This window comes from Erinaceus europaeus, chromosome 14 (genome assembly GCF_950295315.1).
Source record: "Erinaceus europaeus chromosome 14, mEriEur2.1, whole genome shotgun sequence".
NCBI classification, from domain to species: Eukaryota; Metazoa; Chordata; class Mammalia; order Eulipotyphla; family Erinaceidae; genus Erinaceus; species Erinaceus europaeus.
The window spans coordinates 5,458,577-5,483,777 of record NC_080175.1 but is presented as its reverse complement, the minus strand read 5'-3'; the positions used below and the strand labels follow the sequence as shown (position 1 = coordinate 5,483,777).

The 25,201-nt window shown below is 44.6% G+C and overlaps 1 protein-coding gene across 1 annotated transcript in view; it reads left to right on the top strand.

The window, feature by feature from the left end:
• Positions 1–25,201, top strand: part of LOC103110524 (deleted in malignant brain tumors 1 protein-like) — a 132,800-nt gene that overhangs the window by 21,922 nt on the left and 85,677 nt on the right. Inside the window, 12 exon segments of the mRNA XM_060172255.1 lie at positions 3,167–3,539; positions 5,316–5,386; positions 5,745–5,800; positions 9,824–9,929; positions 11,392–11,454; positions 12,143–12,326; positions 12,328–12,441; positions 17,166–17,491; positions 17,606–17,635; positions 20,656–20,694; positions 21,257–21,404; positions 24,578–24,768. Of these exon segments, the coding sequence (XP_060028238.1) occupies positions 3,167–3,539; positions 5,316–5,386; positions 5,745–5,800; positions 9,824–9,929; positions 11,392–11,454; positions 12,143–12,326; positions 12,328–12,441; positions 17,166–17,491; positions 17,606–17,635; positions 20,656–20,694; positions 21,257–21,404; positions 24,578–24,768 (1,701 nt within the window).

Genomic DNA, 25,201 nt, shown 5'->3' with positions numbered 1-25,201 from the left:
CTCTCAGCAGATAATGAAAATTTACCAAAGACCACAACAGGTAGAAAAATGTTTTTGCTACTGGTCCTATTATTCTCATCTTTACCATCCAGGTGGATTAGACCATCAGTTATGGGTTTGATCAAGATAATCAGTATACTTGTGAATGCGGTGATTTTTAAAACTTATGCCTAGGACTAAGAAAAATAGCATAATGGTTATGAAAAAAACTTTTTTTTTTTGCCTGAGACTCTGAGGACCCAGATTAAAGTTATGCACCACCATAAGCCAGAGTTGAGCAGTTCTCTAGTGAAGACAAATAAATAAACAAACAAATAAGTAAAACCTATGGCTAGATTAATTTGTTTTACTACTGCTGACCATCTTCATGCAGAATCTAGCACTGAAGTAGGGCTTAAAGGTGGAAAGGCATCTGTTGATAACCTTATAGGTTTACCTCTGTATGTTATTCTTTTTCTCCTCACTGCTTTTAGTAACTTTTCTTTGTCTTTTATCTTTGCCAGTTTAATTATGATGTGTCTTGGTGTCAGGCAAAGCACTTGGGGGAAGCAGGATCACAGTCAGACACTTTGTATCAGCATCCTAGACTTGACCCAAGCTTCATTAAAGACCTAGTCACCAGACGGCAGTGCACCCGATTAAGTGCACACATTACAGTGCACAAGGACAAGGGTTCAAGTCCCTGTCCCCACCTGCAGAGGGGAAATTTGACAAGTGAAACAGGTGTTTCTCCATCTCTTTCCTTCTCTCTTTCACCTCCTCTCTCAATTTCTCTCTGTCTCTATACAATAATAAGTAAATTTAAAGTATTTTTAAAAACTAGGATGTATTTAAAAATAAATAGATAAAATAAAAGACCAGATTACCTATTATGAGCTTGTGGTCAGTCCAGATATTGTGGGTAGTGGAGATGTTTTGGTAAGGTGTGGAATACCTGCTGGCTTCTCACTGACTGCCACTTGAGTTCTTATCTGATGTGTTCTTGTATATGTCTCCTGAATAAGAGAATTTAGGCCTAATCACAGTTTCCATGTGTTCCAGCACTACTAGAGGTCCCCTTGGCACCATCTAATCGAAGAGCACATGTGCCCTGGCTCAGAGCATCCGGTCAGTACCCTTCCTCCCTGAAAGCACCATTGCTCTCTGTTTATCTCAGAGCCTCCAAACACACGTATGAGACCATTTGGTATTGCAGAGGATCTGATTAAAGATAAACACCCCTACCTTCCACACCAGAATCTGTGAGTACTCAGATCCTTACCAGGGACCCTCTGTATCAGCAGGTTCCTCATCTACAGTTCAGCAAATCAGTAGTGAGGTCGTCTGCCCAGGGAAGTCAGGTTGGCATCATGGTAGCATCTTCAACTTGGTGTCTGAAAAAGCATTAAGATATAAAGAAGAGCAAATTGTTACATAATTAGGAACCTAAAGGCAAGGAAATAGATGAGATTTGGGGTCTCCATTTTGGAAATATTTCGTAGGTCTATTTTAGGTATATTCCAAAGGGCCCATGACTTTACTAATTTTTGCCTGAGCCTGACAGCTAACATGCAGGTGGGCCAAAGGTATTATCTGGGGAGACGGTGTCAGGATTGGAAATAGTACTAGAAAGCTGGAACAGGGCAGAGAGTAGCTCCCAAATCTGGGAAAAGTATATAAATACCATTAACTATAAGCCCCACTGATTTGATCTGGGGCCTATATTCAGTGCGGGAGCCTGTGTAACCTCTACATCCCTGTAGGTCAGAGCTTGCACTCTGTGGTCATTGCAAGGAATGTTCTAGGTTGCACCCACTGCAAGACCCATCTTACTCGCATTCTCCCTTTGGAGAATGGGGCAGTCCCTACCATTATTGATCCACAGTGAGGGCAAGATCCTATATGGGCCCACATAAGGGTCCATTATGTTGTTCCTGATGGAGATGAGTGACAGTGGAGAGAGGGATCTATTAGAGGTCTAGGCCCATCATGTCTGTGTAGGAAGTCCAGGATTCCCTGACTAGGGCCCCAGGACATGAGGTGACCAGGCATTGTTTTTCATTGTCTATTTTAGAGAGAGAGGAGAGGGAGATAAAGAGAAAGAGGAGAGACACCACAGAACTGCATCACCATCCTTGGAGCACTGTGGTGCTCCCATATGGTGTCTGGACTCTAACCCAGAACCTCGACCATGCCACACTGCATGGGCTGTAGTTCAGCCTCAGTTTTGCTGCTTTTAATTGTAGTCTTCTACATTTTTAATAAACCAATTCATCAATGCATTTCCTTACTGACTAAAATGCGTTTTCTTAGCTTTTACTTTTGACCTTGCTAATGACACATCTTAAAATTCCAGAGCAAGAGAAATGCATATCCTACAATCTAACCTTATGGAATGCTTAGGGAAGATTCATGTCCACTGTGGTGTGGTTCTTAAGTAATTTTTTCTTTTCTTTCCTTTTTTAATTTTTTTTTGCCTCAAGGTCACTGCTGGGGCTTGGTGTTTACATTATGAATCCACCATTCCCAGAGGCCTTTTTTCCCCCACTTTATTCAATAAGACTGAGAGAAATTGAATGGGAGGGAGAAGATAGGAAGAGAAAGAGATAGACACCCACAGATCTGCTTTGCTGCTTTGAAACATCCCCCTGCAGGTGGGGAGCAGGTGGCTTGAACCTGAGTCCTTGTAATGGTCCTTTAGCATAGTACTGCTGGTATTCTTCGTGTTGGTTTGGTCCCCTTCCCCCTACCTCTGAGAGATTTGGTTTGGCCCCTGCTAGTTTCACGCCCCTCGTTCTCCCCGCACCCTATGCTAAGGACGTGCAGAGTCCGCCGCAGCAGCCGCTGAAGGAGAATGATGGGGAAGCACATGGTGTGGTGATTTGCCTGCTCATGAATAAAGATTAAACTGCAGCTTCTCAGCCCAGCCGTGTGTCCCCGAGTCTCTGTCTCTGTCTCTGTCTACTGCTGCGAAGCTAGCCCGGCCTGCTGGAGCCCCGAACTTTAACGACATAGTACTTTGTGCACTTAACTGAGTGCACCACTTCCTGGCCCCTTAAGTAATGTTTTCTTAGCTGTCTCTTCTATACATGCTTAACTGCCAGTTCACTTAAACTCATAAACCTGCAAATAATGTAAATAACAGCAGCTGCGTTTGGGAACCTGACCTTCATTTTTGTCTCCACAGAAGACTGGCCCTCACTGAGGCTGGCGAATGGCACAGGAAGATGCTCTGGGCGGGTGGAAGTTTTCTACCAGGGCAGCTGGGGCACAGTGTGTGATGACGGCTGGAGTCTGCAGGAGGCCCAGGTTGTGTGCAGGCAGCTTGGATGCGGCCGGGCCGTGTCTTCCCTCCCAGGCGCCCGCTTCGGCCCAGGGTTCGGCAAGATCCTCCTAGACAATGTGCACTGCGGCGGGGAGGAAAGCCACCTGGCTCAGTGTGCCCATGACACCTGGTTCAGTCACAACTGTGGTCACGAGGAAGATGCCGGAGTCATCTGCTCAGGTGAAGAGCCTTTTGCGCTCTACGTGGCTAGTGGGCTGCTGGGTTACTGCAGACAGTGAGGCGTGACCTGGAGACTTCCTTCTGGGAGAGTACAGCTTTTCCTCTCTCTGCAGGAGCAGCCAAAGCAGATTGGAGCATCTTCTAAATCTCTCTTCTTATTCTGTCTCATTGATATTTACTATGTAGAATAGAAATGAAATAAGCGTTGACCCTGTTAGTTCAATCTGCAAACAGTTCACAGAAACTGTTAGTGATGCATCTTGCTTGAAGCCTAGAATCATGTAGCCGTCTATATTTGGGCCCACCAGAGTGGACCCCCCCTCGGACACACATGCCTGGGGCTGACCCTGCACTTGTGTGCTAACACTCCCCCCCTCCAAGAAATCTAGCTTCAATGACCCTCTTGTGAACCGCTGCCCAAGGGTAAAACCCCTGTGCTGTTGTGGGTGAGGTTTGGCAGATTGCACAAGAACAAAGAGTGGGCTTAGGAATGAGCTAATAAAACCCTTCCAGAGCCACTGAAGAACTGGGGTTAAGAGTCACGGTTTTCAGTTACCACAAATTACTTATTTGAAAGAAAATTGCCAGGGCTGGGAAGTGGCACACTTGGTTAGGTGGACATATTACCATACACAAAGGCCCAAGTTCAAACCTCCAGCTCCCACGTGCAGGGGGAAAGTTTTCCAAGCAATAAAGCATGTGTTTCTTTGTCTCTCCTCCGTATTCCTGTGCCCCCTCAATTTCTCTCACTTATCAAAATAAATAAATAAATAAATAAATAAATAAAAGTAGAGAGAGAGAGAGAGAGAATGTTGCCATTCACTTTCCAGAATGATTAAATAAATAATTAAGAAATCACGCCTTTGGAAGCTGTGAGTCCTGATCCTTGTTAACTGGCAAAAAAACAACAGGTGTAATGTCATAGTTAAGTGATTTTAGAACAATAATATTACGTCAGTCATGTTTTAAAAACATTTCTTTCTCTTTAAAAAAAAAAGTTTTATCTTTATTTATTTATTGGATAGAGACAAACAGAAATTGAGAGGGAGGGGGAGGGAGAGAGGAAGAGAAACAGAGAGACACCCGCAGCCCTGCTTCATCACTCACAGAGCTTTCCTTCTACATGGTGAGCCCAGGTCCCTGTGCATTGTAACATGTGCACTCAACCAGGTGTGCCACCACCCAGCCCCCAGTCATTTCTTTTTTACTCAAAGCTGTGATCTTTGAAATTGTGCATCAAACAGGACCTCATCTCCAGAGTTCTTGTCCATTAGGAACAAATGTGAGATTTCGTATTTTCTTTCTTTTTTTTTTTTCCTCTAGGGTTATTGCTGGTGCTCAGTGCCTGCACTATAAATCTACTGCTCCTGGAGGCCATTTTTCCCTATTTTTGTTGCCCTTGTTTTTTTTTTAATCGTTCTGTTATTATTGTTATTGATGTCATTGTTGTTGGATAGGACAGAGAGAAATGGAGAGAGGAGGGGAAGACAGAGAGGGGTAGAGAAATATAGACACCTGCAGACCTGCTTCACATCCTGCAAGTGGTGAGCCGGGTGCTCGAACCGGGATCTTTATGCCAGTCCTGTGCTTCGTGCCAGGTGAGCTGAACCCGCTGCGCTACCACCCGACCCCTGAGGTTGTCTGTTTTCACCCTTGTAGCACCATCTATGTGCCGTCCATGTACACCATTGATCTAAGACTATTCTCTGAGGACTGCTATCCTAAAACAATAATCTCCCTTATTCTAAAAACAAAATAGAAACAGAATTCGTGTCATCATCATCATCAACATCTCTGCCATCATCTTTGTCGCCACCTTCGTCGCCTTCAGCACCACCGTTGTCATCACCGTCACCATCATCGATGCCGTCATTATCAACACCACCACCATTATCTTTAGCAGTGAAAACAAGTCGGCCTTGTAAGTTTAACTTAAGTGTTTGCCCAGTTACAGTGAGGAGCCTGAGACTGTCTTCCTGACCTGCTTTTCAGTGAGCAATCACTATACTGATCCTAAGAACTCATCACCTCCTCCTGCCAGGGTGAGCACAGATCCATATTTTTTATTGATTTAATAATGATCGGTAAAACCGTAGGTATGATAAGGGGTACAATTCCACACAATTCCCACCACCAGAGTTCCAAATCCCATCCCCTCCATTGGAAGCTTTCCTATTCTTGAGAGCTTGTTTGGAGGTTCTAGCAGGGGAATGCAGCTACTCATATACCCTCAACTGAAGACCAGTCCGTCTCTATTCAGGGAAGGCTGTCCTCTTCAACCGAGTGCACAGCTTCAAGAGGGACGTATATGGAGTGGTGAGGGAGGAAGGGGACACCCGCCTATCCAGCCAGATCAGCCAAATCAACCCTGGTGATCAATGGGGTGACAGATGTCACAGGCAGACCGCCCTCACATCCGGAAGCTTTCCTATTCTTTATCCCTTTAGAAGTATGGGCCAAGAATCGTTATGGGGGTGCAGAATGTGGAAGGTCTGGGCTCTGCAATTGCTTCTCCACTGGACATGGGTGTTGGCAGGTGGATCCATACCCCCAGTTTATTTCTGTCTTTCCCTAGTGGGGCAGGTCTCTGGAGAGGTAGGGTTCCAGGGTACATTGGTGAGGTCGTCTGCCCCAGAAAGTCAGGTTGGCGTCATGATAGCATCTGTGACTTGGTGACTGAAAAGCATTAAGAGATAAAGCAGAACAAATAGTTTAATACTCAGGAACCTAAAGGTAAGAATATAGCAGATGGGATTTGGGGGTCTCTACTTGGGAATATACTAGGAAGTCTAGTTTAGGTAAAGACAAGGGGGCCATGACTTTACTAATTTTTGCCTGAGCCCAGCAGCTAAAGATCCTTCTAACTGGGTTCCCTCCTGTGGCTTCCACTGTCTACAGTCAGTAGTCTTTTATTAATAAGTCAGTATTAATAAAATATAATTTACCTATAGTAAAAAAAAAAAATCACCATTTTAAGGGGCCAGGTGGTGGTGCACCTGGTTGAGTGCACATGTTACAATGTGCAAGGACCCAGGTTCGAGTCCCCGGTCCCCACCTGCAGAGGCAAAGTTTTGCAAGTGGTGAAGCTGTGCAGCAGCTGTGTCTCTCTCTGTGTCCCTCTTCCTCTCTATCCCCTCTTCCCTCTCAATGTCTGGCTATCTTTATCCAATAAATAAATAAAAATTTTTTAAAAAAAAAATCATCGTTTTGGGGAGTCAGGCTGTAGTACAGCGGGTTAAGCGCAGGTGGCACAAAGCACAAGGACCGGCATAAGGATCCTGTTCGAACCCCGGCTCCCCACCTGCAGGGGAGTCGCTTCACAGGCGGTGAAGCAGGTCTGTAGGTGTCTATCTTTCTCTCCCCCTCTCTGTCTTCCCTCCTCTCTCCATTTCTCTCTGTCCTATCCAACAACGACAACAACAATAATAACTACAACAATAAAACAACAAGGGCAACAAGGGAATAAATAAATAAAATAAATATTTTTTAAAAAATCATCGTTTTGATTAATATTTACATCACCCCTGCCAAAATATAGAATATTTCCATCACTTTAAATAAATCCCTTGTACTCTTTTGTGGTCAATCTGTATCATCATTATGTCCAAATCCTGGAAAATACTAGTAAGATTTCCTCTCCGAGAAATCTGCTAGCCCTCTGGTCTCTGTAGGTTTGAATTTTCCAGGATATTATATAGTGAAATGGAACTACATGTAGCATTTTGTGTTGGACTTCTTTTCTCAGCATAATGCTTTTAAGATTCACCTATGTAGCTTCATGGATCAGATATCATCTTGTTGAGAGGTGTTCCATAAATATACAAAACAGTGTTTATGCTGTTCTCTTTTTATAGATATAAAGTTTATTTCTTCTTCTTCTTCTTCTTCTTCTTCTTCTTCTTCTTCTTCTTCTTCTTCTTCTTCTTCTTCTTCTTCTTCTTCTTCTTCTTCTTCTTCTTCTTCTTCTTCTAGCGTTTGCCCTTCTTCCGTAGCTAGTCAACAGCGTCAGGTTGAAAGCTGTCAGGAGCTGCTTGTTGCTGGCTTTGAAAGTGACTGGGATTGACCATAGAATTAAGCTGCTAAGAACATTCACATACAGGGTTTTTTTTAGATTTATTTATTTATTTATTCCCTTTTGTTGCCCTTGTTGTTTTATTGTTGTAGTTTTTGTTGTTGTTCTTGATGTCATCGTTGTTGGATAGGACAGAGAGACATGGAGAGAGGAGGGGAAGACAGAGAGGGGGAGAGAAAGACAGACATCTGCAGACCTGCTTCACAGCTTGTGAAGCGACTCCCCTGCAGGTGGGGAGCCGGGGCTCGAACCAGGATCCTTTCTCCGGTCCTTGCGCTTTGCCCCACATGCACTTAACCCGCTGCGCTACCGCCCAACTCCCCCACATATAGGTTTTAAACTATCTCCCAAAGTTGCTCCACTTCCTCGCCGACTCTACGATGTCTACATTTTGCTTGACTGATGTAGTATTTTTGTTATACTGAGGTAGTGCTGCCTCTCTGTGGCTTTACTATTTCCTCCTGAACACCAACAACTGAGAATATTTCAATGTGCTTGTTTAGAGCACTCTTTTCGTTTATCGCATGCTCAGTCATTCCATCCTTTTTGAAAGCTAGATTATTTACTTTCTTTACTACATTGAGAAACATTTATTTATATATTCCCCATACAAGTTTTTCCCCTTTTTTCTTCTTTTTTTCTTCCTTCCTCTCTCTCTCTCTCTCTCTCTCTCTCTCTCTCTCTCTCTCCCCCACGCCTCTCTCGCCATGGCTTTTCATGAATTAATTTCTTCATTCCCCAGTTAGAGAGACCAAGAGAAGAGATATCATAACATATCTCAGAGCTTCTTCTGACATCATGGGACCTTCTATGTGGGGCCAAGTCACATAAATGATTAAATACTAATTGTACTTAGTGAACTAGTTCTCCAGTCTTCCATACAAGTATTTTCTAAGATACATGCCTTGTAAATATTTTCTCTCAGACCATAGTCTTCATTTTCATTTTAACTGTTCATTCAAGAGCAGAATTTTAAATTTTTAGCTAAATTCAATCTACCAAGATTTTTTCCACTAAAGAATTTTGATTTGTTTAATGTTAAGTCTAAGAAATATTTATTTATCTAAAGGTCTCATAGACTTTTATTTTGCTTTCTTCTAAAAGCATTAGGCTTTCCCTTATCTCTAGGACACATTTTAGTTGATATGAAGATATGACCTAAGGTATGGCACAAATGATATTTCCCTGTGTCAAATAATTCCGTGCTACTTATTGAAAATTCTCTTCAGACTCCATTGAAATGTGCTGACACTTTCTTATAAAGTGTATATTACCACAAATATATGAAAATGTTTCTAAGTACCATCTTCTATTCCACTGGTTTATATGATCATTTCTATGCCCATAGCATTTATTATTTTAGTTTTGGAGAAAATCTCCAAATCAGGCATTGTAAGTGCTCAAAACTTGTCTTTTTTTTTCTTTTTCAAAATTGTTTTAAACCAGAATTTTCCCCCTTTTTTAAAAAACAAATATTTAGGATGTTTTCAAAATTTACTTAAAATAAAAGTTCTGCTAGGAGGTTTAATTTGGATTGTGTTGAATCTGTATAAGTTTAAAGAAAAACAGCATCTAAAAAAGTTATCTGATGTCATCAGGTATATGTCTTCATTTATTTCTCTAACTTATCAATAATTTGCATTTTTCATTCTACAAATTTTGCATATGTTTATCAGACCTACCTATTAGATTGTCATGGTTTTTGATGAAAGGATGTTTCAGAACTTTTCTAGTTCAGGTTTCGGTATAAGGTCACCTGGTAAAAATGTTTCAAATCCTCCCTCTCATTCTCTCTTCACCTCTACGTCTCACCCTCTATTAAAAATTACAGAAAAAGGAAAATGTCCTCTGAAAGCAATGGAGTTGTGCAGGAAATAAGCCCCAGTCATAATAGTCATAATTCTGGTGACAAAATAAATAATAATAAATTAAAAAAACTTTTCTAACTCAATATTAATTTTTGACTAGTGACTGAATTTCCCCCAGATAGTGAAGCATTTGTATTGGGGATACTATGATTCTTTAAAAAAAAAAAAACATATTCACTTCTTAGTTTCTAAGCTTCTTTTCTTTTTAATCCACTATCAGATTTGATTTCCCATTTTACAGATGAAGAATCTGACATGCATTTTTGGAATAATGATTAGATGGCAAGGAAGAACTATCGTGTTTGTAGTCCTTGTAATGATTCCCTTATACTATATTTTACAAAGTACACTAGAAGTTGGTTCGGAGGGCCAGCTACTTTTCCTCTCCCACACTTTTAGTTCCATCACTTTGAAATGCTATTCGTCACTGGCCGGTGTTTTCTTTTCACAGTAGCTGATGAAATAACTGTACCTGACACCACTGGAGAAGAGCAGGCGGCAACAGGTACAGAGCGGAGCAAGGCTTTCGTTTCATTTGGGCTTACGTCAAGACCTACAGTCTATGTTTTTATTCAAGTATGAGTCACTTCCAGTTTCTAGAAACAAGAATATTTAGTAACAAATATTCTTAAGCATTTCCTAAAACTCCAACCAGAATATTTGAGGCAGTTGAATAAAAATGTTTCTGAGAATATGCTCTCAGAACCATTAGTTACACAAGATCTTAAGTTGAATGGCCTGCATGCTATGTAACACACACACACACACACACACACACACACACACACGAGTTCCATGGTCCTTCAAATTCAGGAAACATTGCAGTAAAACCAACAAGCTTCTTGACTACAGGATGTCTAAGAGCTTTAATATGTATATAGCCACATGGAATCCTTATTATGTAGAAATTACAGGATACATGCTTATGAAATTTATTTGACCCAAATCTACTTTCTCCATGTTCTGTCTCTTTATCTCTTGGGAAGTTTTATGGATAGTCATAAGTAAGTTAGGAGAATCTTCAATACAGGTGTTTAATATCAATGCATAAACTATCAAGTTATTCTAATTAAATAAGAACACACCTCACCTTGAATGTTTGATTTAGAGATTGCTGCCTTCCATTGCCTATGTGATCTGCTACAGTTCCCATCTTTCTCCCACTTGGGGAAGGTCTGCCATGGCTTTAAGGCCTCAGTTCTCCAAATAGCTTCCCCTGATCTCCACAGGAAATGCATACATGATGTCTATCTGTTGACTTCCTTCACAATGGGCCTCCTTTTATAGTCCCTTGTGTACTTTTGACTGGGTTATAAGCATCTTAAATAAAAGCATCCTATCAGTCTTTGCATTTAATGACTATTTTCAAATGAATTAGGTACACAGCACTATTAATTTCTAGGATATATATATACACACACACATACACATACACACACACACACACACACACACACACACACACACACATATATATATATATATATATATATATATATCCTTTATTGATTTTCTCAACTTTGTCTTCTATTTTGCAGTTTTTTTTTTCTGTTGATCCAAGTATTAAGGATAAGTTACCATGAACATATAATGGATTAATTAAAAGTCAAGTAATCTTGGGGTCCAGATAGTGGCACACATGGTTAAATGCACATAGTACTCAAGGACCCAGGTTCAAGTCCCTGATCCCCACCTTCAGGGGGGAACCTTCATGAGTGGTGAAGCAGTGCTACATGTCTTTCTTAGTCTCTTTCTCTCTCTCTACCTCCTCCTCCCCTTGAAGTTTCTCTCTGTCTCTATCCAATAATGAATACATAAAAACATAATTTAAAATAAAGTTAAGTAACATTGTCTAGTGGTGATAATGGTGACTTACTTAGATGAATCCGAAGGCGACACAACAGAAACCCTTAGAGGGCTCCTCTCTTGAGTGACCTCTGGTCACTTCACTTTGTCATTCCTTCTAGTTGATGACTTTTCAGAATCTTCAGCGGCCAATGCTCCAGAGACCTTGGCACCTTCACCTGCAGGTATGCGGTGGAGCCATTAGAGTTGGTGGGTAATACTGAGAGAGTCGTGTTCTCAGCTAAGTGCACCACTGCTTGACCTCTGAAATAGTTCTTCGTGGTCCAACAGGGCTGCATCCTTTGCTTCAGCGGATGAACTATCATTTCCTTAAGTTCTGTCTCCTGTAAGAACAACACCACTCGTTCAGCCACTACCATTTCCTTTCAGAATTATGTGGGGCAGGAACAGCCAATGATGCACCTGGTTAAGTGCTCACATTACAGTGCACAAGGACCCAGGTTCAAGGCCCTGGTCCCCAGCTGCAGGGGAAAAGCTTCACAAGTGGTGAAGCAGGGCTGCAGGTGTCACTGTATCTCTCCTTCTCTGTCTCCATCTGCCCTCTCCATTGTCTCTGTCCCTATCCAATAATAATAAATAGATAAAAATATTTTTTTAATTATGTAGGGCTATCCACTTCCTGCTCTATAGGATTAGAGTGTAGAAGAAAACATACCCTCAATGAAACAAAGAGGAATGAAATCAAGCAAAGAAAGTTACCATCCTTTTTCTACTATAGGTGAAAAAGATTATTAATGCAAAACACCACAGCTTTGACAATGTTAGCTGCTGTCCTCTCTCGTATCCCAAGTGTGGAATCTCCCTGACCTCACACAGTGAGGCCTCTAGAGTCTTTCCTCTTGTCCCTCCCAGGAGCCTCTATGGATGTGAGGCTGGCGAGTGGCACAGGGACATGCTCAGGCAGAGTGGAGGTCCTGGTCCAGGGGACATGGGGGACCGTGTGTGACGACTTCTGGGACCTGGCTGAGGCCACAGTCGTGTGCCGCAAGCTGCAGTGTGGCCAGGCCATGGCAGCTCCCACAGGTGCCCACTTTGGCCTTGCTGGACGACTTGCGGTGTGTGGGCAGTGAGGGCCACCTGGGACAGTGTGAGCACAGGGCCCAGGCCAGTCACAACTGTGGGCACCTGAAGGACGCCAGTGTCATCTGCTCAGATGAGACTGTTTCCTTAACAGGAGACACTTCCTGTTTGCCTGCAGACACTCCTCAGTGGAGGTGTTCCTGAGGGCTGGTCACTGTTTGCACTACAGAAGCTAACCTGTGGGTTTCTGTTGTCTATCAGGTGCTGAGACCTCACCAGGCCCCACCCCACCCCCAGAGCATGCAACTGTCACCCCAACACACACACCACCAGGTCAGTCGGTCCACTGTTTGTTCAGACCCTTTGCTTTGTGGCTATTTCTCCCATGAATGTCTTTTTCTAAACCTAGGTATACAAGCCATTGCACTGCACAATTTCAGGGAGTTCTGCCCCCCTAGACTGCACTGTGAATTGCATCCTCTTTCAAGTCATGTGTTTTGAGGAAGGGGAGTTCCCTGGGCTCAGGCCGCTTGGTGGTTCTGCAGAGTCACTCACTCTAGAAGCAAAAGAATGAAGCCGTCTACATTGCATGGTAACAGAGGCAGGCTCAGAGCATACAAACTACCTTCTCTTATCCCATCATCTAGGCTTTGTAGAATCTCTATCATGAACCCATCCAGTTTTTGTTTTTTTTAGGAGACTAGAACAAAAGCTACAAATATTTATCTGGGAACAGAGAATACCTAGATCACCACCAAAAAAAAATCTTGGGAAGAAAGAATTGGAGGCAGATCTGAAATTGCATTACAGGCCATTGTAATCAAAACTGCCTTGTACTAGAACAAAAAGGAAAAAGAAAACCCACTAACCAGTGGATTAGAATTAGAACTGAGAGCACAGAAATAAGCCCCCACACCTTTGGTCATCTAATTTTTGACAAGGGGTAACCCAAACTACTAAGTCAGGAAAGCCTAGTCTTTTCAGCAAATATGGTTGGAAAAATTGAGTTGATATGTGCAGAAGAATGATACTGAGCCACTACACTTTAACACACACACACACACAAGTAAACTCTAGAGAGGTCAGGCATTGGCTCACCTGGTTAAGCACACATATCACAGTGTGCAAGGACCCTGGTTCAAGCCCCTGGTCCCCACCTGCAGGGGGGGAATCTTCCTGAGTGGTGAAGCAGGGCTACAGGTCTTTCCCTCTCTGTCTCCCTCTCCTCTCTCAATTATTCTCTGTCTCTAGCGAATCATAAATAAATAAATAAATAAATAAATAGAATAAAATAAAATAAAGTTGTAAAGTAAATTCCAAATGGATCAAAGACATGGATGTTAGACCAGAAACTATCAAATACTTAGAGGAAAGCATTGGCAGAATTTTTTTTCCATCTAAATTGTACAGAATCCCTAAACTTGACCAAGTGATGCCTGTACACTCGGCATGTCGAGCTGTCTTCTAATGTTTGGAAGTTCAGCCAATTAAAGTAGAATCAGTTAAGACTGAGTTATTCTCTCCCGAGGGGCCCTAGCTGGCTAGCAGTCCTCCCATGGAGGCCTACACCTCCCTACTCACCACTTCTCCATGCACACAGTGCACACACCCCAGCTGGTGATCAGTGTCACCCATCCTTTCAGAGATTTGCATCAGTCTGACCAACCTCTAGACCGGAAAGTTTGCAGAACATGACAATGACCTCCCCCTAGACTCCAGAAAACACTTGTCAGTCCATCCATCAGCCTTTCACCCACCCATCTTCCTTCTTATTCAGGCTTGCTTTATGTGCAGAGCATTCAACTGTTGTAAAAAGCACTTTGATGAATTGGGGGGATTCGTGATGCCGTAAGGTGATGCGTTTATTCCAACTATCCCATGCATAGTCTCTAGACCCCCAGGGCAACAGCCAGACATCAGAGTAATGTGTGGGGCAATAATATACCCTTCTAACCTATGGGCCCCAAAATTCTCTGACATAGCCAGGCTTTGCCTGAGATCAGGATTTTAATAACAAAGGACACAGCCTGAAAAACAAGCCTCCTAGTATTATTCGTCAAAGGAATATACCTGACAGACAAACTATCTATCTTGCACACATAGATACAAAGGATTGTAGGATTTCTCATAACAAGTATCAGGAAGTCTGGGATCAGAAACTTCTTCAACAATATACACAAGTGTGATGACCACCACAGTCAAGATACAGAACACTTTCTCCACCCCTAAAGGACCTTTTGTACCATTTTAAGTGGGTGCCCTCCACCCTAGCACCCTTCCCAAAGCAACTGTTGCATGACTTTCCCTGTTGTTGAGGTGAATTTGAAACAGCTGACGAGAGGACAGCAGACACAGAGATGAGGCCTTTCAGTCAGCAGGCCACATGGGGCTACTGCCCATAAACTTGTTTTTACTGATGGCCACAGGGTTCATGTTAACAGACAGAAATACTGTGAGCTGCCTGGAATCATGTGACACGTGATGTCACAGGTCTTAGGATGCAGCATCATCCGTAATCCTGGGAGAAGACAGAGGCATCCTCTTGACCCTACTGTGCGTCTCCTCCCCACGCTCCCACTGTTGACTTTCCTTCCTTTTCACCCACCAACAGCCCCTGAGAACCTGCTTCCCACACTGCTTCCTGAGACAACAGTGGCTCCATACCTACCTTCTGCTGCACCTCTAGGTAAGGCTGGGCTTTCTGCTTTATCTCTTCTGAACAACTCCATGCATGCATGGGTGAGTATGTCTCCCTGGAAGTACACAGAAATGGACATAGCAGATCTTCAGGTAGTAAGCTCACACTTGAATGCTGGGACGTGGGAGGTGCAAGATGCACTGAACACCCAGAAGTGTGTCTCCACCCTGAGCTCAAGGATCAGAATAGAAGGGAACACCTAGGGAGTCGGGCGGTAGCGCAGCGGGTTAAGCACATGTGGCATGAAGCGCAAGGACCAGCTCAAGGATCCCACTTCAAGCCCCTGGCTCCCCACCTGCAGAGGAATTGGATCACAAGCGGTGAAGCAGGTCTGTAGGTGTCTATCTTTCTCTCCCCATCTCTGTCTTCCCCTCCTCTCTCCATTTCTCTCTGTCCTATCCAACAACAAATGACATCAACAACAACAATAATAACCACAATAAGGCTACAACACCAAGGGCAACAAAAGGGGGGGAAATGGCCTCCAGGAGCAGTGGTTTCATGGTGCAGGCACTGAGCCCCAGCAATAACCCTAGAGGCAAAAAAGAAAAGAAGGGAGCACCTAATCCAGGGTCTAGGGGGTTGATGGTGCATGGGTGTTGTGCCAGGCACAGGAGAAACCATGTAGATTCCATATGGACTGTAAGCTGAGTTATTATCATGCTTTTCAAGTTAGGACAGAGGGCTGACCCAAAAACATGCAGAATGAGCAAAGAGTGACCCTCATGACCTAGGCACCATGAGTATTTTGTTGTTGTTGTTGTTGTCGTCGTCGTCGTCATCAAGGACATGTAACATTTCAGGATATTCAATCTTGAGTGTGACGCAATGCTACAGGTGTCTCTCTTTCTCCCTCTCTATCTACCCTACCATTCTCAGTTTCTCCCTGTCCTATCCAAGCGATCAATCAACAAATCAATCAATGCTAAGAAAATAAACTCGGTGGCAGGTGGTGGCTCACCTGATTAAGTGCACACATTAAAGAGCAGAAAGAACTAGGTTCAAGCCCCTGATCCCCACATGCAAAGGGAAAGCTTCACAAATGATGAAGCAGGTATCTGTCTCTTTCCTATCTTTCTTCCCTGCCTGTCTCAATTTCTCTGTCTCCATCCAATAATAAATAAATAGAAATATTTTTTAATTTTTATTTACTTATTCCCTTTTGTTGTCCTTGTTGTTTTATTGTTGTAGTTATTATTGCTGTTGTTGGTAGGACAGAGAGAAATGGAGAGAGGAGGAGAAGACATAGAGGGGGAGAGAAAGACAGACACCTGCAGACCTGCTTCACTGTTTGTGAAGTGACTCCCCTGCAGGTGGGGAGCCGGGGGCGTGAACTGGGATCCTTAGGCAGGTCCTTGCACTTTGCACCACTTGTGCTTAACCCGCTGTGCTACTGCTCGACTCCCTGAAATATTTTTAAATTATTTATTTATTATTGGATACAGACAGAGAGAAATTTAGAGAGGAGGGGTAAATAGGGAGGGAGAGAGAGAGAGAGAGACCTGCATCCCTGCTTCAGCACTCCAGCACTCATGAAGCTTTCTCCCTGCAGGTGGGGACCAGGGGTTTGAACTTGGGTCCTTGTGCACTTTCATGTGAGTTCTTAACCACATGCATTACCACCTGGTCCCAAAAAAAAAATTTTTTTTTTAAAGAAAAGAAATTCCACCTCTAGATGTGAGGCAGTGCAATGTCATGCTGTGAAGAGTGGGGCTAGAAGGGACAGAACTGTGCCCATCTTGGAAGACATTTATAGCAGTTAGCAGTCTTAAAAGTAGAATAAGGAGAAGCCCGAGTGACAGCTCACCAGTAGAAGGCACACAATGCCATTCGAGAGGACCTGGGATCCAACCCTGGCGCCACATAGGAGTGCCATACGCAGCACCAAGGGGAGCTCCAAGAACAGTGGCGCAGTGCTATCATCTCTTCCTCTCTCTTTGTCTCTCCCACTCTGTCTGAAACTTAAAAGGGGAAAAGAAATCCATCAGTGGAATCACACCGATACACTCTGCTCGGTAATTCAAAAGCAAAAATGAAAAGTAAAAATCAAGCCCCATCCCCCACCCCAGTTAGGGAGACTTCTATCTCTTTATCTTTGTCTGTCTTTCTATCTGCAGTTCTGCTGACCTGAGGTACCGACTGACCCTCCCTTTTTTTCTCCCCAGGAAGCCGGGTCCCTCTGCGGCTGGTCGGTGGCCAGGGGAGTTGCTCAGGCCGCGTGGAGGTCTTCTATAAGGGGGTGTGGGGGACGGTGTGTGATGACCTCTGGGACCTGCCGGAAGCCACCATCGTCTGCAGGCAGCTGGGGTGCGGCTGGGCCATCTCAGCCCCAGGCGAGGCCCATTTTGGGGAAGGTTCTGGAAAGATCCTGCTGGACAACGTGCACTGTGTAGGTGGCGAGCAGCAGCTGGAGGAGTGCTCCCACGTCGGCTGGTTCTCCCACAACTGTGAGCATGGGGAAGACGCCGGGGTCATCTGCTCAGGTAGGGTCACCCCGGGCCCCCACTCCGGCTCAGCAGCTGTGTACCCAGAATGCTGCGGGAGATGGCCAGGTCACTCCTGACTCCTGGCCCGTGCTTTCTCTCCCACATTTACAGGCACAGAGCACGCAGCTGACGCACTACCAGGTAAAGGAGGCCATGTCTGCTTGGGCGGTTTCTCCAAAGCTTGAAGAGGACATTCTGCAGGACACCCAGCTGTGTCTTGATCCCCATGCTGGTGGCAAGGCTAAAATAAGTGGGACTGCTTCATTGTCCAGTAGAAGAGATGGATTGCTCCTTGGAAGTCCTCTGCTCCAGCTCACTTTCCCTCTCTCTCCCACTCTACTGCACATGACACATGGGAAGAAGATTCTGAGTTCCTGGCCTACAGGAAGAAATGTTTTTGTGTACAGGGGTCTCTTCTCCTGGGCCAGCATATATATATAATTTTTGGAAAGAGAGATAAGAGAGACAGAAAGAGTGAGAAACATCACAGCATCAGTAACCAGTGTTCTCTTCCCTGAACCCCCACATGGTCTCCAACCTGAGCTATGCTCATGGCAAGGGATACTGAAAAAATAGGGGTTTGTTTGTTTGTTTTGTTGCTTCCAGAGTTATCACTGGGACTCAGTGCCTGCACCACCCATCCACTGCTCCTGGCAGCTGTATTTTCCATTTTATTGGATAGGACAGAGAGAAATTGAAAGAGGAGGGGGATAGAGAGAGGGAGAAAGAAAGACAAACATCTGCAGACCTGCTTCACCACTTATGAAGCAACCCCCTGCAGGGGCTCGAACCAGGATCTTTGCGCTGGTCTTTGCGCTTCGTGATATATGTGCTTAACCCGGTGCACCACCTTATTTTGTTTTTTTAACTAGAGTACCACTCAGCTTTGGTCACTGGGGCTGTCAAGGCTCAAACCTGTGACCTTTCAGGGCTCAGCACTGTGCTCTCCTGACTCTTGAAGGACATATTTGGCTTGTCGCTTCTGATGTTTCTGAGGGAGCATCCAGGAAACACAGGGAGGGAGTGAGGGAGGCCGGAGAGATGCAGAAGGGCTGGTAGCCCAGACCAGGTCACAGTCCAGGAAAGCCCATTCCTCCCTCCCTCTCTCTTACTCCCACTGACTTCCTGGTGCAGCCCTGCTCCTGAAGAGCTTTCCCTTCTCTTGGTGTCCCATGTTCCCTTTTCCCCTGATGCTTGCACACCCCACACCAGTCCTCTCCCTATCATCTGACACCCAGGATCCAGATAACCTGCCCTTAGCCAGCTCTGCCCAAGAGTCAGAAATGAAACTGAACAGGCTAAGTTTCCCCACCCCTGCCATGGCTGTCAGTTGTAGCAGGTGGGAGAGGATCTGTCCTAGGAGAGAATTTCTAGGGGGAATGTGACAGGGGAGAGGGGCAGGGTGGGGACATGGGGTGGGGTCTGCAGTGTCTGGAAGTCCTGGTGTCCGGGCAACAGCATAAACAACTCTTAAGATTCTTGCACCAGCGTCTCCCCATTCCTGATCTTTTAGGTCATGGAAATCAGGGCTTGGGGTCATAATTTCACCTCTTTCATTTCCTTAAATGTAGTTTTAAAAAAAAAAGGAAGCACGAAAAGAATGAAGGGAGGAATAAGAAACTTCTGCGGGCTTTTGTTTGGGGTTTATCAAAATGGCAGGTTTAATAGGTATATAAAAAACCGTGATGGGAAAATAGTTGGGAGAAAACGGCCAGCCAGATATGCGGCAGGAGCCTGGAGTCCTTGACCTTAGCTCACCAGCGCTCAACACGTGGAGGTCTGTGGAGATCAGACAGGAACAGCAGCAGTGGAAAGGAGGGGAGAAGAGAGCAGAACTTCCAACAGACACTTGCTTAAGTAACCTCCCATGCCCGCAATCCCTTGTGAGTTTATGGGCTTTGCTATAGGGGATGACATCAGCCATATGCTAATTATCTTTATGTTCCATAATTCCTTTTGCTCACCATCAGTAAAACAGTACTCCCAACACTTAAATCCTCCTGTTTTAAGATAGGTCTTCACCAGATGTTGCAGAAAACAAGGAGGATCTAACTGTAACACTTTGTTCAGCAAAGAACCCAATGGCCACTGTGGTTAGAGAAGCCAGAGAGAGGTGGAGGGCTTGCCTTCCACTCGCAGCCCAAGGACCGAGCGCTGGTTCCCTTTAGTGCTGTCTCTGCCTGCACAGTTGTGTCTTGATGAGGGTGTAGGTTAGCTTCAGGATCTAAGGGGAGAGACTTAAAGGAAGTTGTGGTCCTGGAAGATCTAGCTGCTTTCTTTTATTGATTCTTTTTCCCCTTCCTCTATCACAAAAAGATAGCTCATCTAGCTTGGTATGTGCCTTGCCACACTTACATCTCAGGTTCAAATCCCCTCGGCATCACATGGGAGCTATTATGTTACTGGAACAAGCCCTGACACTGTGGGCTTGTTTGTAAATATCTCTCCCTCTCTTTGTAAATATCTATCTATCTACCCATTATCTATCTATCTGTCTGTCTGTCATCTATCTACCCATTATCTATCTATCATCTATCTATCATCTGTCTCCTGCCTGAGACATCAAAGGTTGCAGGTTCCGTCCCCAGCACCAACATGCACCAAAGCTGAGCAGTGCTCTGGCTTCAGTCTCTTTCTCTTCCTCCCTCCCTCCCTGCATCTCTCTTATTAAAATAACTAACTAATCAATAAATATTTAATAAATAAATAATTTAAAGTCTATGGTGCTGAGGAGATGGGTCACCTGGGAGAGTGTCTGCCTTGATTTGCACACAAGCCGGACTCAAGCCCCCCCGACAGCACACCAGTGCTAATTTGTCACTGTGGTGTCTCCCCCAGAATCCCTATCTCCCTGTTTGAAAAAGTCAGCCCAGAATGGCAAAACCCACTTTTTTGCATGTGTGTACATGTGCGTGTGCGTGTGCGTGTGCGTGTGTGTGTGTGTGGTGAACAATACATCAAGACCCAGGAGGGGTGTGGATGAGAGTTTCTCCCACTCTGCATGTTCACTCGCTCTGGCCTCAGCTTCAGGCTCACTCGGTAGCTGGCTCTGGAGGGGACCCAGACTGTGTTTGTAATAAGCTCCTGGGGGCTCGTGTGCAGAAGGGGGTCAACACCTCAGTGCCAGCTGACTGCCCCCATGTCCTTTGTGTGTTTGGCAGGTCTCCCGCTGGCTGTCATGGCAGGGACGATGGCTACAGGTGAGACTCTGGCATCCCGACTGCCCTCATCATCATCCTCTCGCTCAAACCCTGCCTGAAATGACTACTCAGCGTTCAGGGAAGTCGGGTCAAACACTGCTGCCTGGTCTGGGCTGCCCCGCTGCACTGGGCTCTGAGCATAGAGCTGTGATGGCGGGCAGGGGATAAGTGTGCTGGTGCCACTTCTGTTAAGTCACAGAAGCCAGCCCGGGGTTGTCAAGCCACACCAGCCTTCATGGACACCACATGCAGAGGACAGCGCAGCCTCTGTGCTGTTTGTGAAGCTCCCCCTGCAGGTGTGGCCCTGGGGCTTGAACCCAAGTCCTTACACATGGCAATGTAGAGTGCCACCACTCATCTGCCTTCAGATATTTTCATGTCCTATGTTTGTAAGAAATTTTAGACTCATTTATACCTTTGACATGTCCTAAAACAGACCGACAAAGTAATCATCCAAAGCCTTTGTGGTAGAGAAATAAATAAATAAATAAATAAAGTGCATTATAAAATTAGCAAGTGGAAGAAAAAAAACTTGAAAGGCTAAAGTATTTTCTGCATTTAGAAAAACCTCCATGTGGCAGAATCATCACCAACTCCTCCGGAGCGATCAGGAACCCACCTCAGAATGAAATGCACGACAATATAACCTGCGTGTGGGAAGTCAAGGCCAACACGACTGATCACATCCTGCTGGCATTTCCTTACCTCAAGTAAGTCAGGACGGATAGTACTGCCCTCCTCTGAACGGTCAGCCTGGTAAAAGCCTTATATGATACCGCACTTTTCATAATAGTATCTTTTTTTTAAATTTCTTTATTGGATAGTTAATGGTTTACAAGTCTCTTATTTTTAAAAAAACATTTATTTAGTTATTTCCTTTTGTTGCCCTTGTTGCTTTATTGTTGTAGTTATTACTGTTGTTGTGATTGATGATGTTGTTGTTGGATAGGACAGAGAGAAATGGAGAAAGGAGGGGAAGACAGAGAGGGGGAGAGAAAGACAGACACCTGCAGACCTGCTTCACTGCCTGCACGTGGGGAGGCAGGGGCTCAAACCCGGATCCTTACGCTGGTCCTTGCGCTTTGTGCCACATGCACCTAACCCGCTCTACTGCCTGACTCCCCTACGTTTCTTATTTCTTATTGGTGATTTATCAATGGTCTAAAAATTATAGAATTACAGGGCCATAGTTCCACATCATACCCAACACCAAAGTTCTGTTACCAACACCCCCTGCCTGCACCACCACCACCCATGATAAGCAGCATAGTTCTCACAGAGTCTTGGAGACAACTTGGTCACTTCCTTTGCAAGTTCATGTGGTTTGATTTCCGCTACTCCACATATGAGTGACAGCAACTGGGAGCTGTCTTTCACTTGCTTACTTCACTAAGCATAACCACCATCCACTTTGTCCAGAAGGACATAGCATCATCTTTTTAAATAGCAGGGTAGTATTTCATTAGATATGTCTCGTAATTACTTTATCTAGTCCTCTGGAGATGGGCATTTAGGCTGCTTCCACTCTTTGGCTGTTGTGAATAATGCAGCTGTGAACATAGGGGCGCATGTGGCCCTCTGTGTTCGTGTTTGCATGTCCTTCAGATGCATGCCTAGGAGCGGTGTTGCAGGATCAGGAGGTGATTCCATTTTATTTGTTCGAGGACTTTCCACTGTTGTTTTTGCAAAGGGGCTACAGCCATTTGTGCTCCCACCAGCAGTGGAGCAGTCTCTTTCCCTCCATCATTCCCAGCAATTGTCACTTCCTGTCCTGTTGATATAGGCCACTCTTCCAGATGTGAGATGTGGTTCTGATTTGCATTTCCCTACTGATAAGTGATGTGTTCGGCGTAGAAGCTGTTTATTTCAGTAAGACTGGTTTATATGTTCTTCCATGAATTTCTTTTTTTTTTATTTCTTTATTGGGGAATTTATGTTTTACATTCAACTGTAAATACAATAGTTTGTACATGCATAACATTTCCCAGTTTTCCATATAACAATACAACCCCCACTAGGTCCTCTGTCATCCCTTCTGGACCTGTATTCTCCCCCACCCCTCCCACCCCAGTCTTTTACTTTGGTGCAATACACCAACTCCAGTTCAGGTTCTACTTGTGTTTTCTCTTCTGATCTTACTTTTCAACTTCTGCCTGAGAGTGAGATCATCCCATATTCATCCTTCTGTTTCTGACTTATTTCACTTAACATGAATTTTTCAAGGTCCATCCAAGATCGGCTGAAAACGGTGAAGTCACTGTTTTTTATAGTTGAGTAGTAGCTCCCATGAATTTCTCATTAAAATAGAATTCACTTATATGCTGTGCATGAGAGAGTAAGAGCCATAGGATGGGGAGGGACAGGGAGAGAGGAGAGAGTTTGTATCCAGTGCTCTGACCTGCTGGTTACAGACACAGACTCCAGACCTAATAAATCAGGAAAGATTAGATTTTCTTGTGGCAAACGGTTAATGTGGGTGTCACTCATATGTCCATGTTTTTATAAAACTTAAGCCCTAGGGACCGCCTTCACTGTGTACTGCTTTTGATATTTTTTCTTAATCTATAACTGGGAACATCTTGCTCATGGAACAGAGGTGTGGAAATGGCTTCCTGGATCTAGGCCTACTGGTCTCTGGGTCTTCTTCACAATGAAGATCACAGCTGACAAAATCAGATGATTTCCACAAAGCCAGTTGAACAGATCCCTTCCAGGCAGGCCAGCTTCCAGAGCTTGTAAACAGCTTGTTTAGAAACTGAAGTAAGGCCGTGGCCTCTGCCCTCTTCAGGAGATTCCATTAATGACTTAAGTCTCCCAGATCCTACCCTCAGCCCTAGTCTTCCAACTAACTTCCTCTCTAAGATTTGAAGCCTCAAGGCTACTTGAGGCTTCAGAAGTGAACCCAGTGCTTCAACTCCCTTTTCCTGTAGGACTATGTGAAAGCTTGGTAGAGCTTAGGGAAGCTCTCCCATCCTTGGATGGAGGTCTGGAAAGAGACCCCACTTGTTAGCCTCTCTCCTCATAGAGATGAGCCAAGAGGGAAAAGTCTCCCAGACTCAGTTTCTCCTTGTCAGCTTCTCAAGATCACAGAAAACCTCCAGGCCTCTCACACTTAGTTTCTCCCTGCTAGCAGGCCACATGGCTGCCTGCTTTAAGGTTCACTCAGAGTTCACATAGTCGCTCAAAGTTCACACATCCACTTCACCTTTTGATCACAAAGGAGAACACACTGTATCATACACCTCAAACACCAGACAGAGAAACCCCCAAAATCTTATTTCCTTATCTTCTTTGATATCTATGATTTACATCAAGCCTTGTTTTTCTTTTCTCTATCGCATCTTACTGGTTTAACCCCTATGCTTCTCTCAAATGCCTTTGGATAATTAACTTGCCTGCATCATGGAGACTAATTGTCTTGACCTTTGTATCACATCAGTTCTTGTCATACCAGCCCCCTACCATAGGGGCAAGCTGACCTTTAAGAAACCTATAATTTCTGACGTATTTGAAAAAATGTTCTTTGTTTAAATCTTTATATATACCCAAGACCACCCCCAAATAAAATGAGTGCTTGTACCATAATACTCCCTGGTGTCTCCTTTCTGTATCATTGAGCCCTTGAGCTAGCGAGGGAGAATCAGTGACTTGCCTCCTGACTGGAGCCACCCCATGTGAGCCCCAGCATTTTCCTCCTTGCACCCAAAACCCAAGTCTCACAAGGTGACAGCCTTTAGAGAAGAAAAAACAGGATAAAAGAAACCATGTAGTGTTTGAGTATCCAACAGGCTAGTATCTGTCCTGACCTCTTTCTATAACCAAGAGTCTGTCCTCACCTGTAGATGAGAACATTCAGAGCCTCCATTGGTATTTGCTTCCACAGCCTCGACTGCACCAATGAGTATTTTGATGTCCTGGATGGGCCTCCTTCCTCCACCAAATCTCTGGGGAAGACCTGTTCGGGCTCCCACCTCACCTTCGTGTCTTCCTCCAACTCCTTGACTCTCATCTACTTCCGAAGCTTCAACAACATTGGGAAGAACTTTGTCGCCTATTATTATTCTGAGCCCAAAGGTGAGAGTGGTCTTGGGGACAGGTGTGTCTGCTTGGAAAGCAGCTGTATCCCCTTCACTGGGCCTTGGGCCAGAGACTCGACCTCTCTGTGCTTCATGCCCCTGCAGGGAGTGTCTAGTGGGAATAGGAGGAGAACTGACCTTCCTAGGTTTCTTGTGAGGGTTGCCTGATGCAGGGTGAGGGCATTTCACAGGTGCTCAAGAAATGGCAGCTTCTTCACAGGCTGTTTAACCTCATGCAAACATATCATTAAGTGAGACCAACAAAACATTACTCTGAATCTAAATGCAGATGGAGAGGACTGGACCTACAGAAAGAAGAAAACTCAGTCCCAACCTAGAGAGTAGGGTTATGCAAATGAGTGAGGGCAGGGGAGTGGGTGGACCCCTACAAAGAGGGTTCCAGTCCATCTCTGGTCAGGGCCCCACAACCA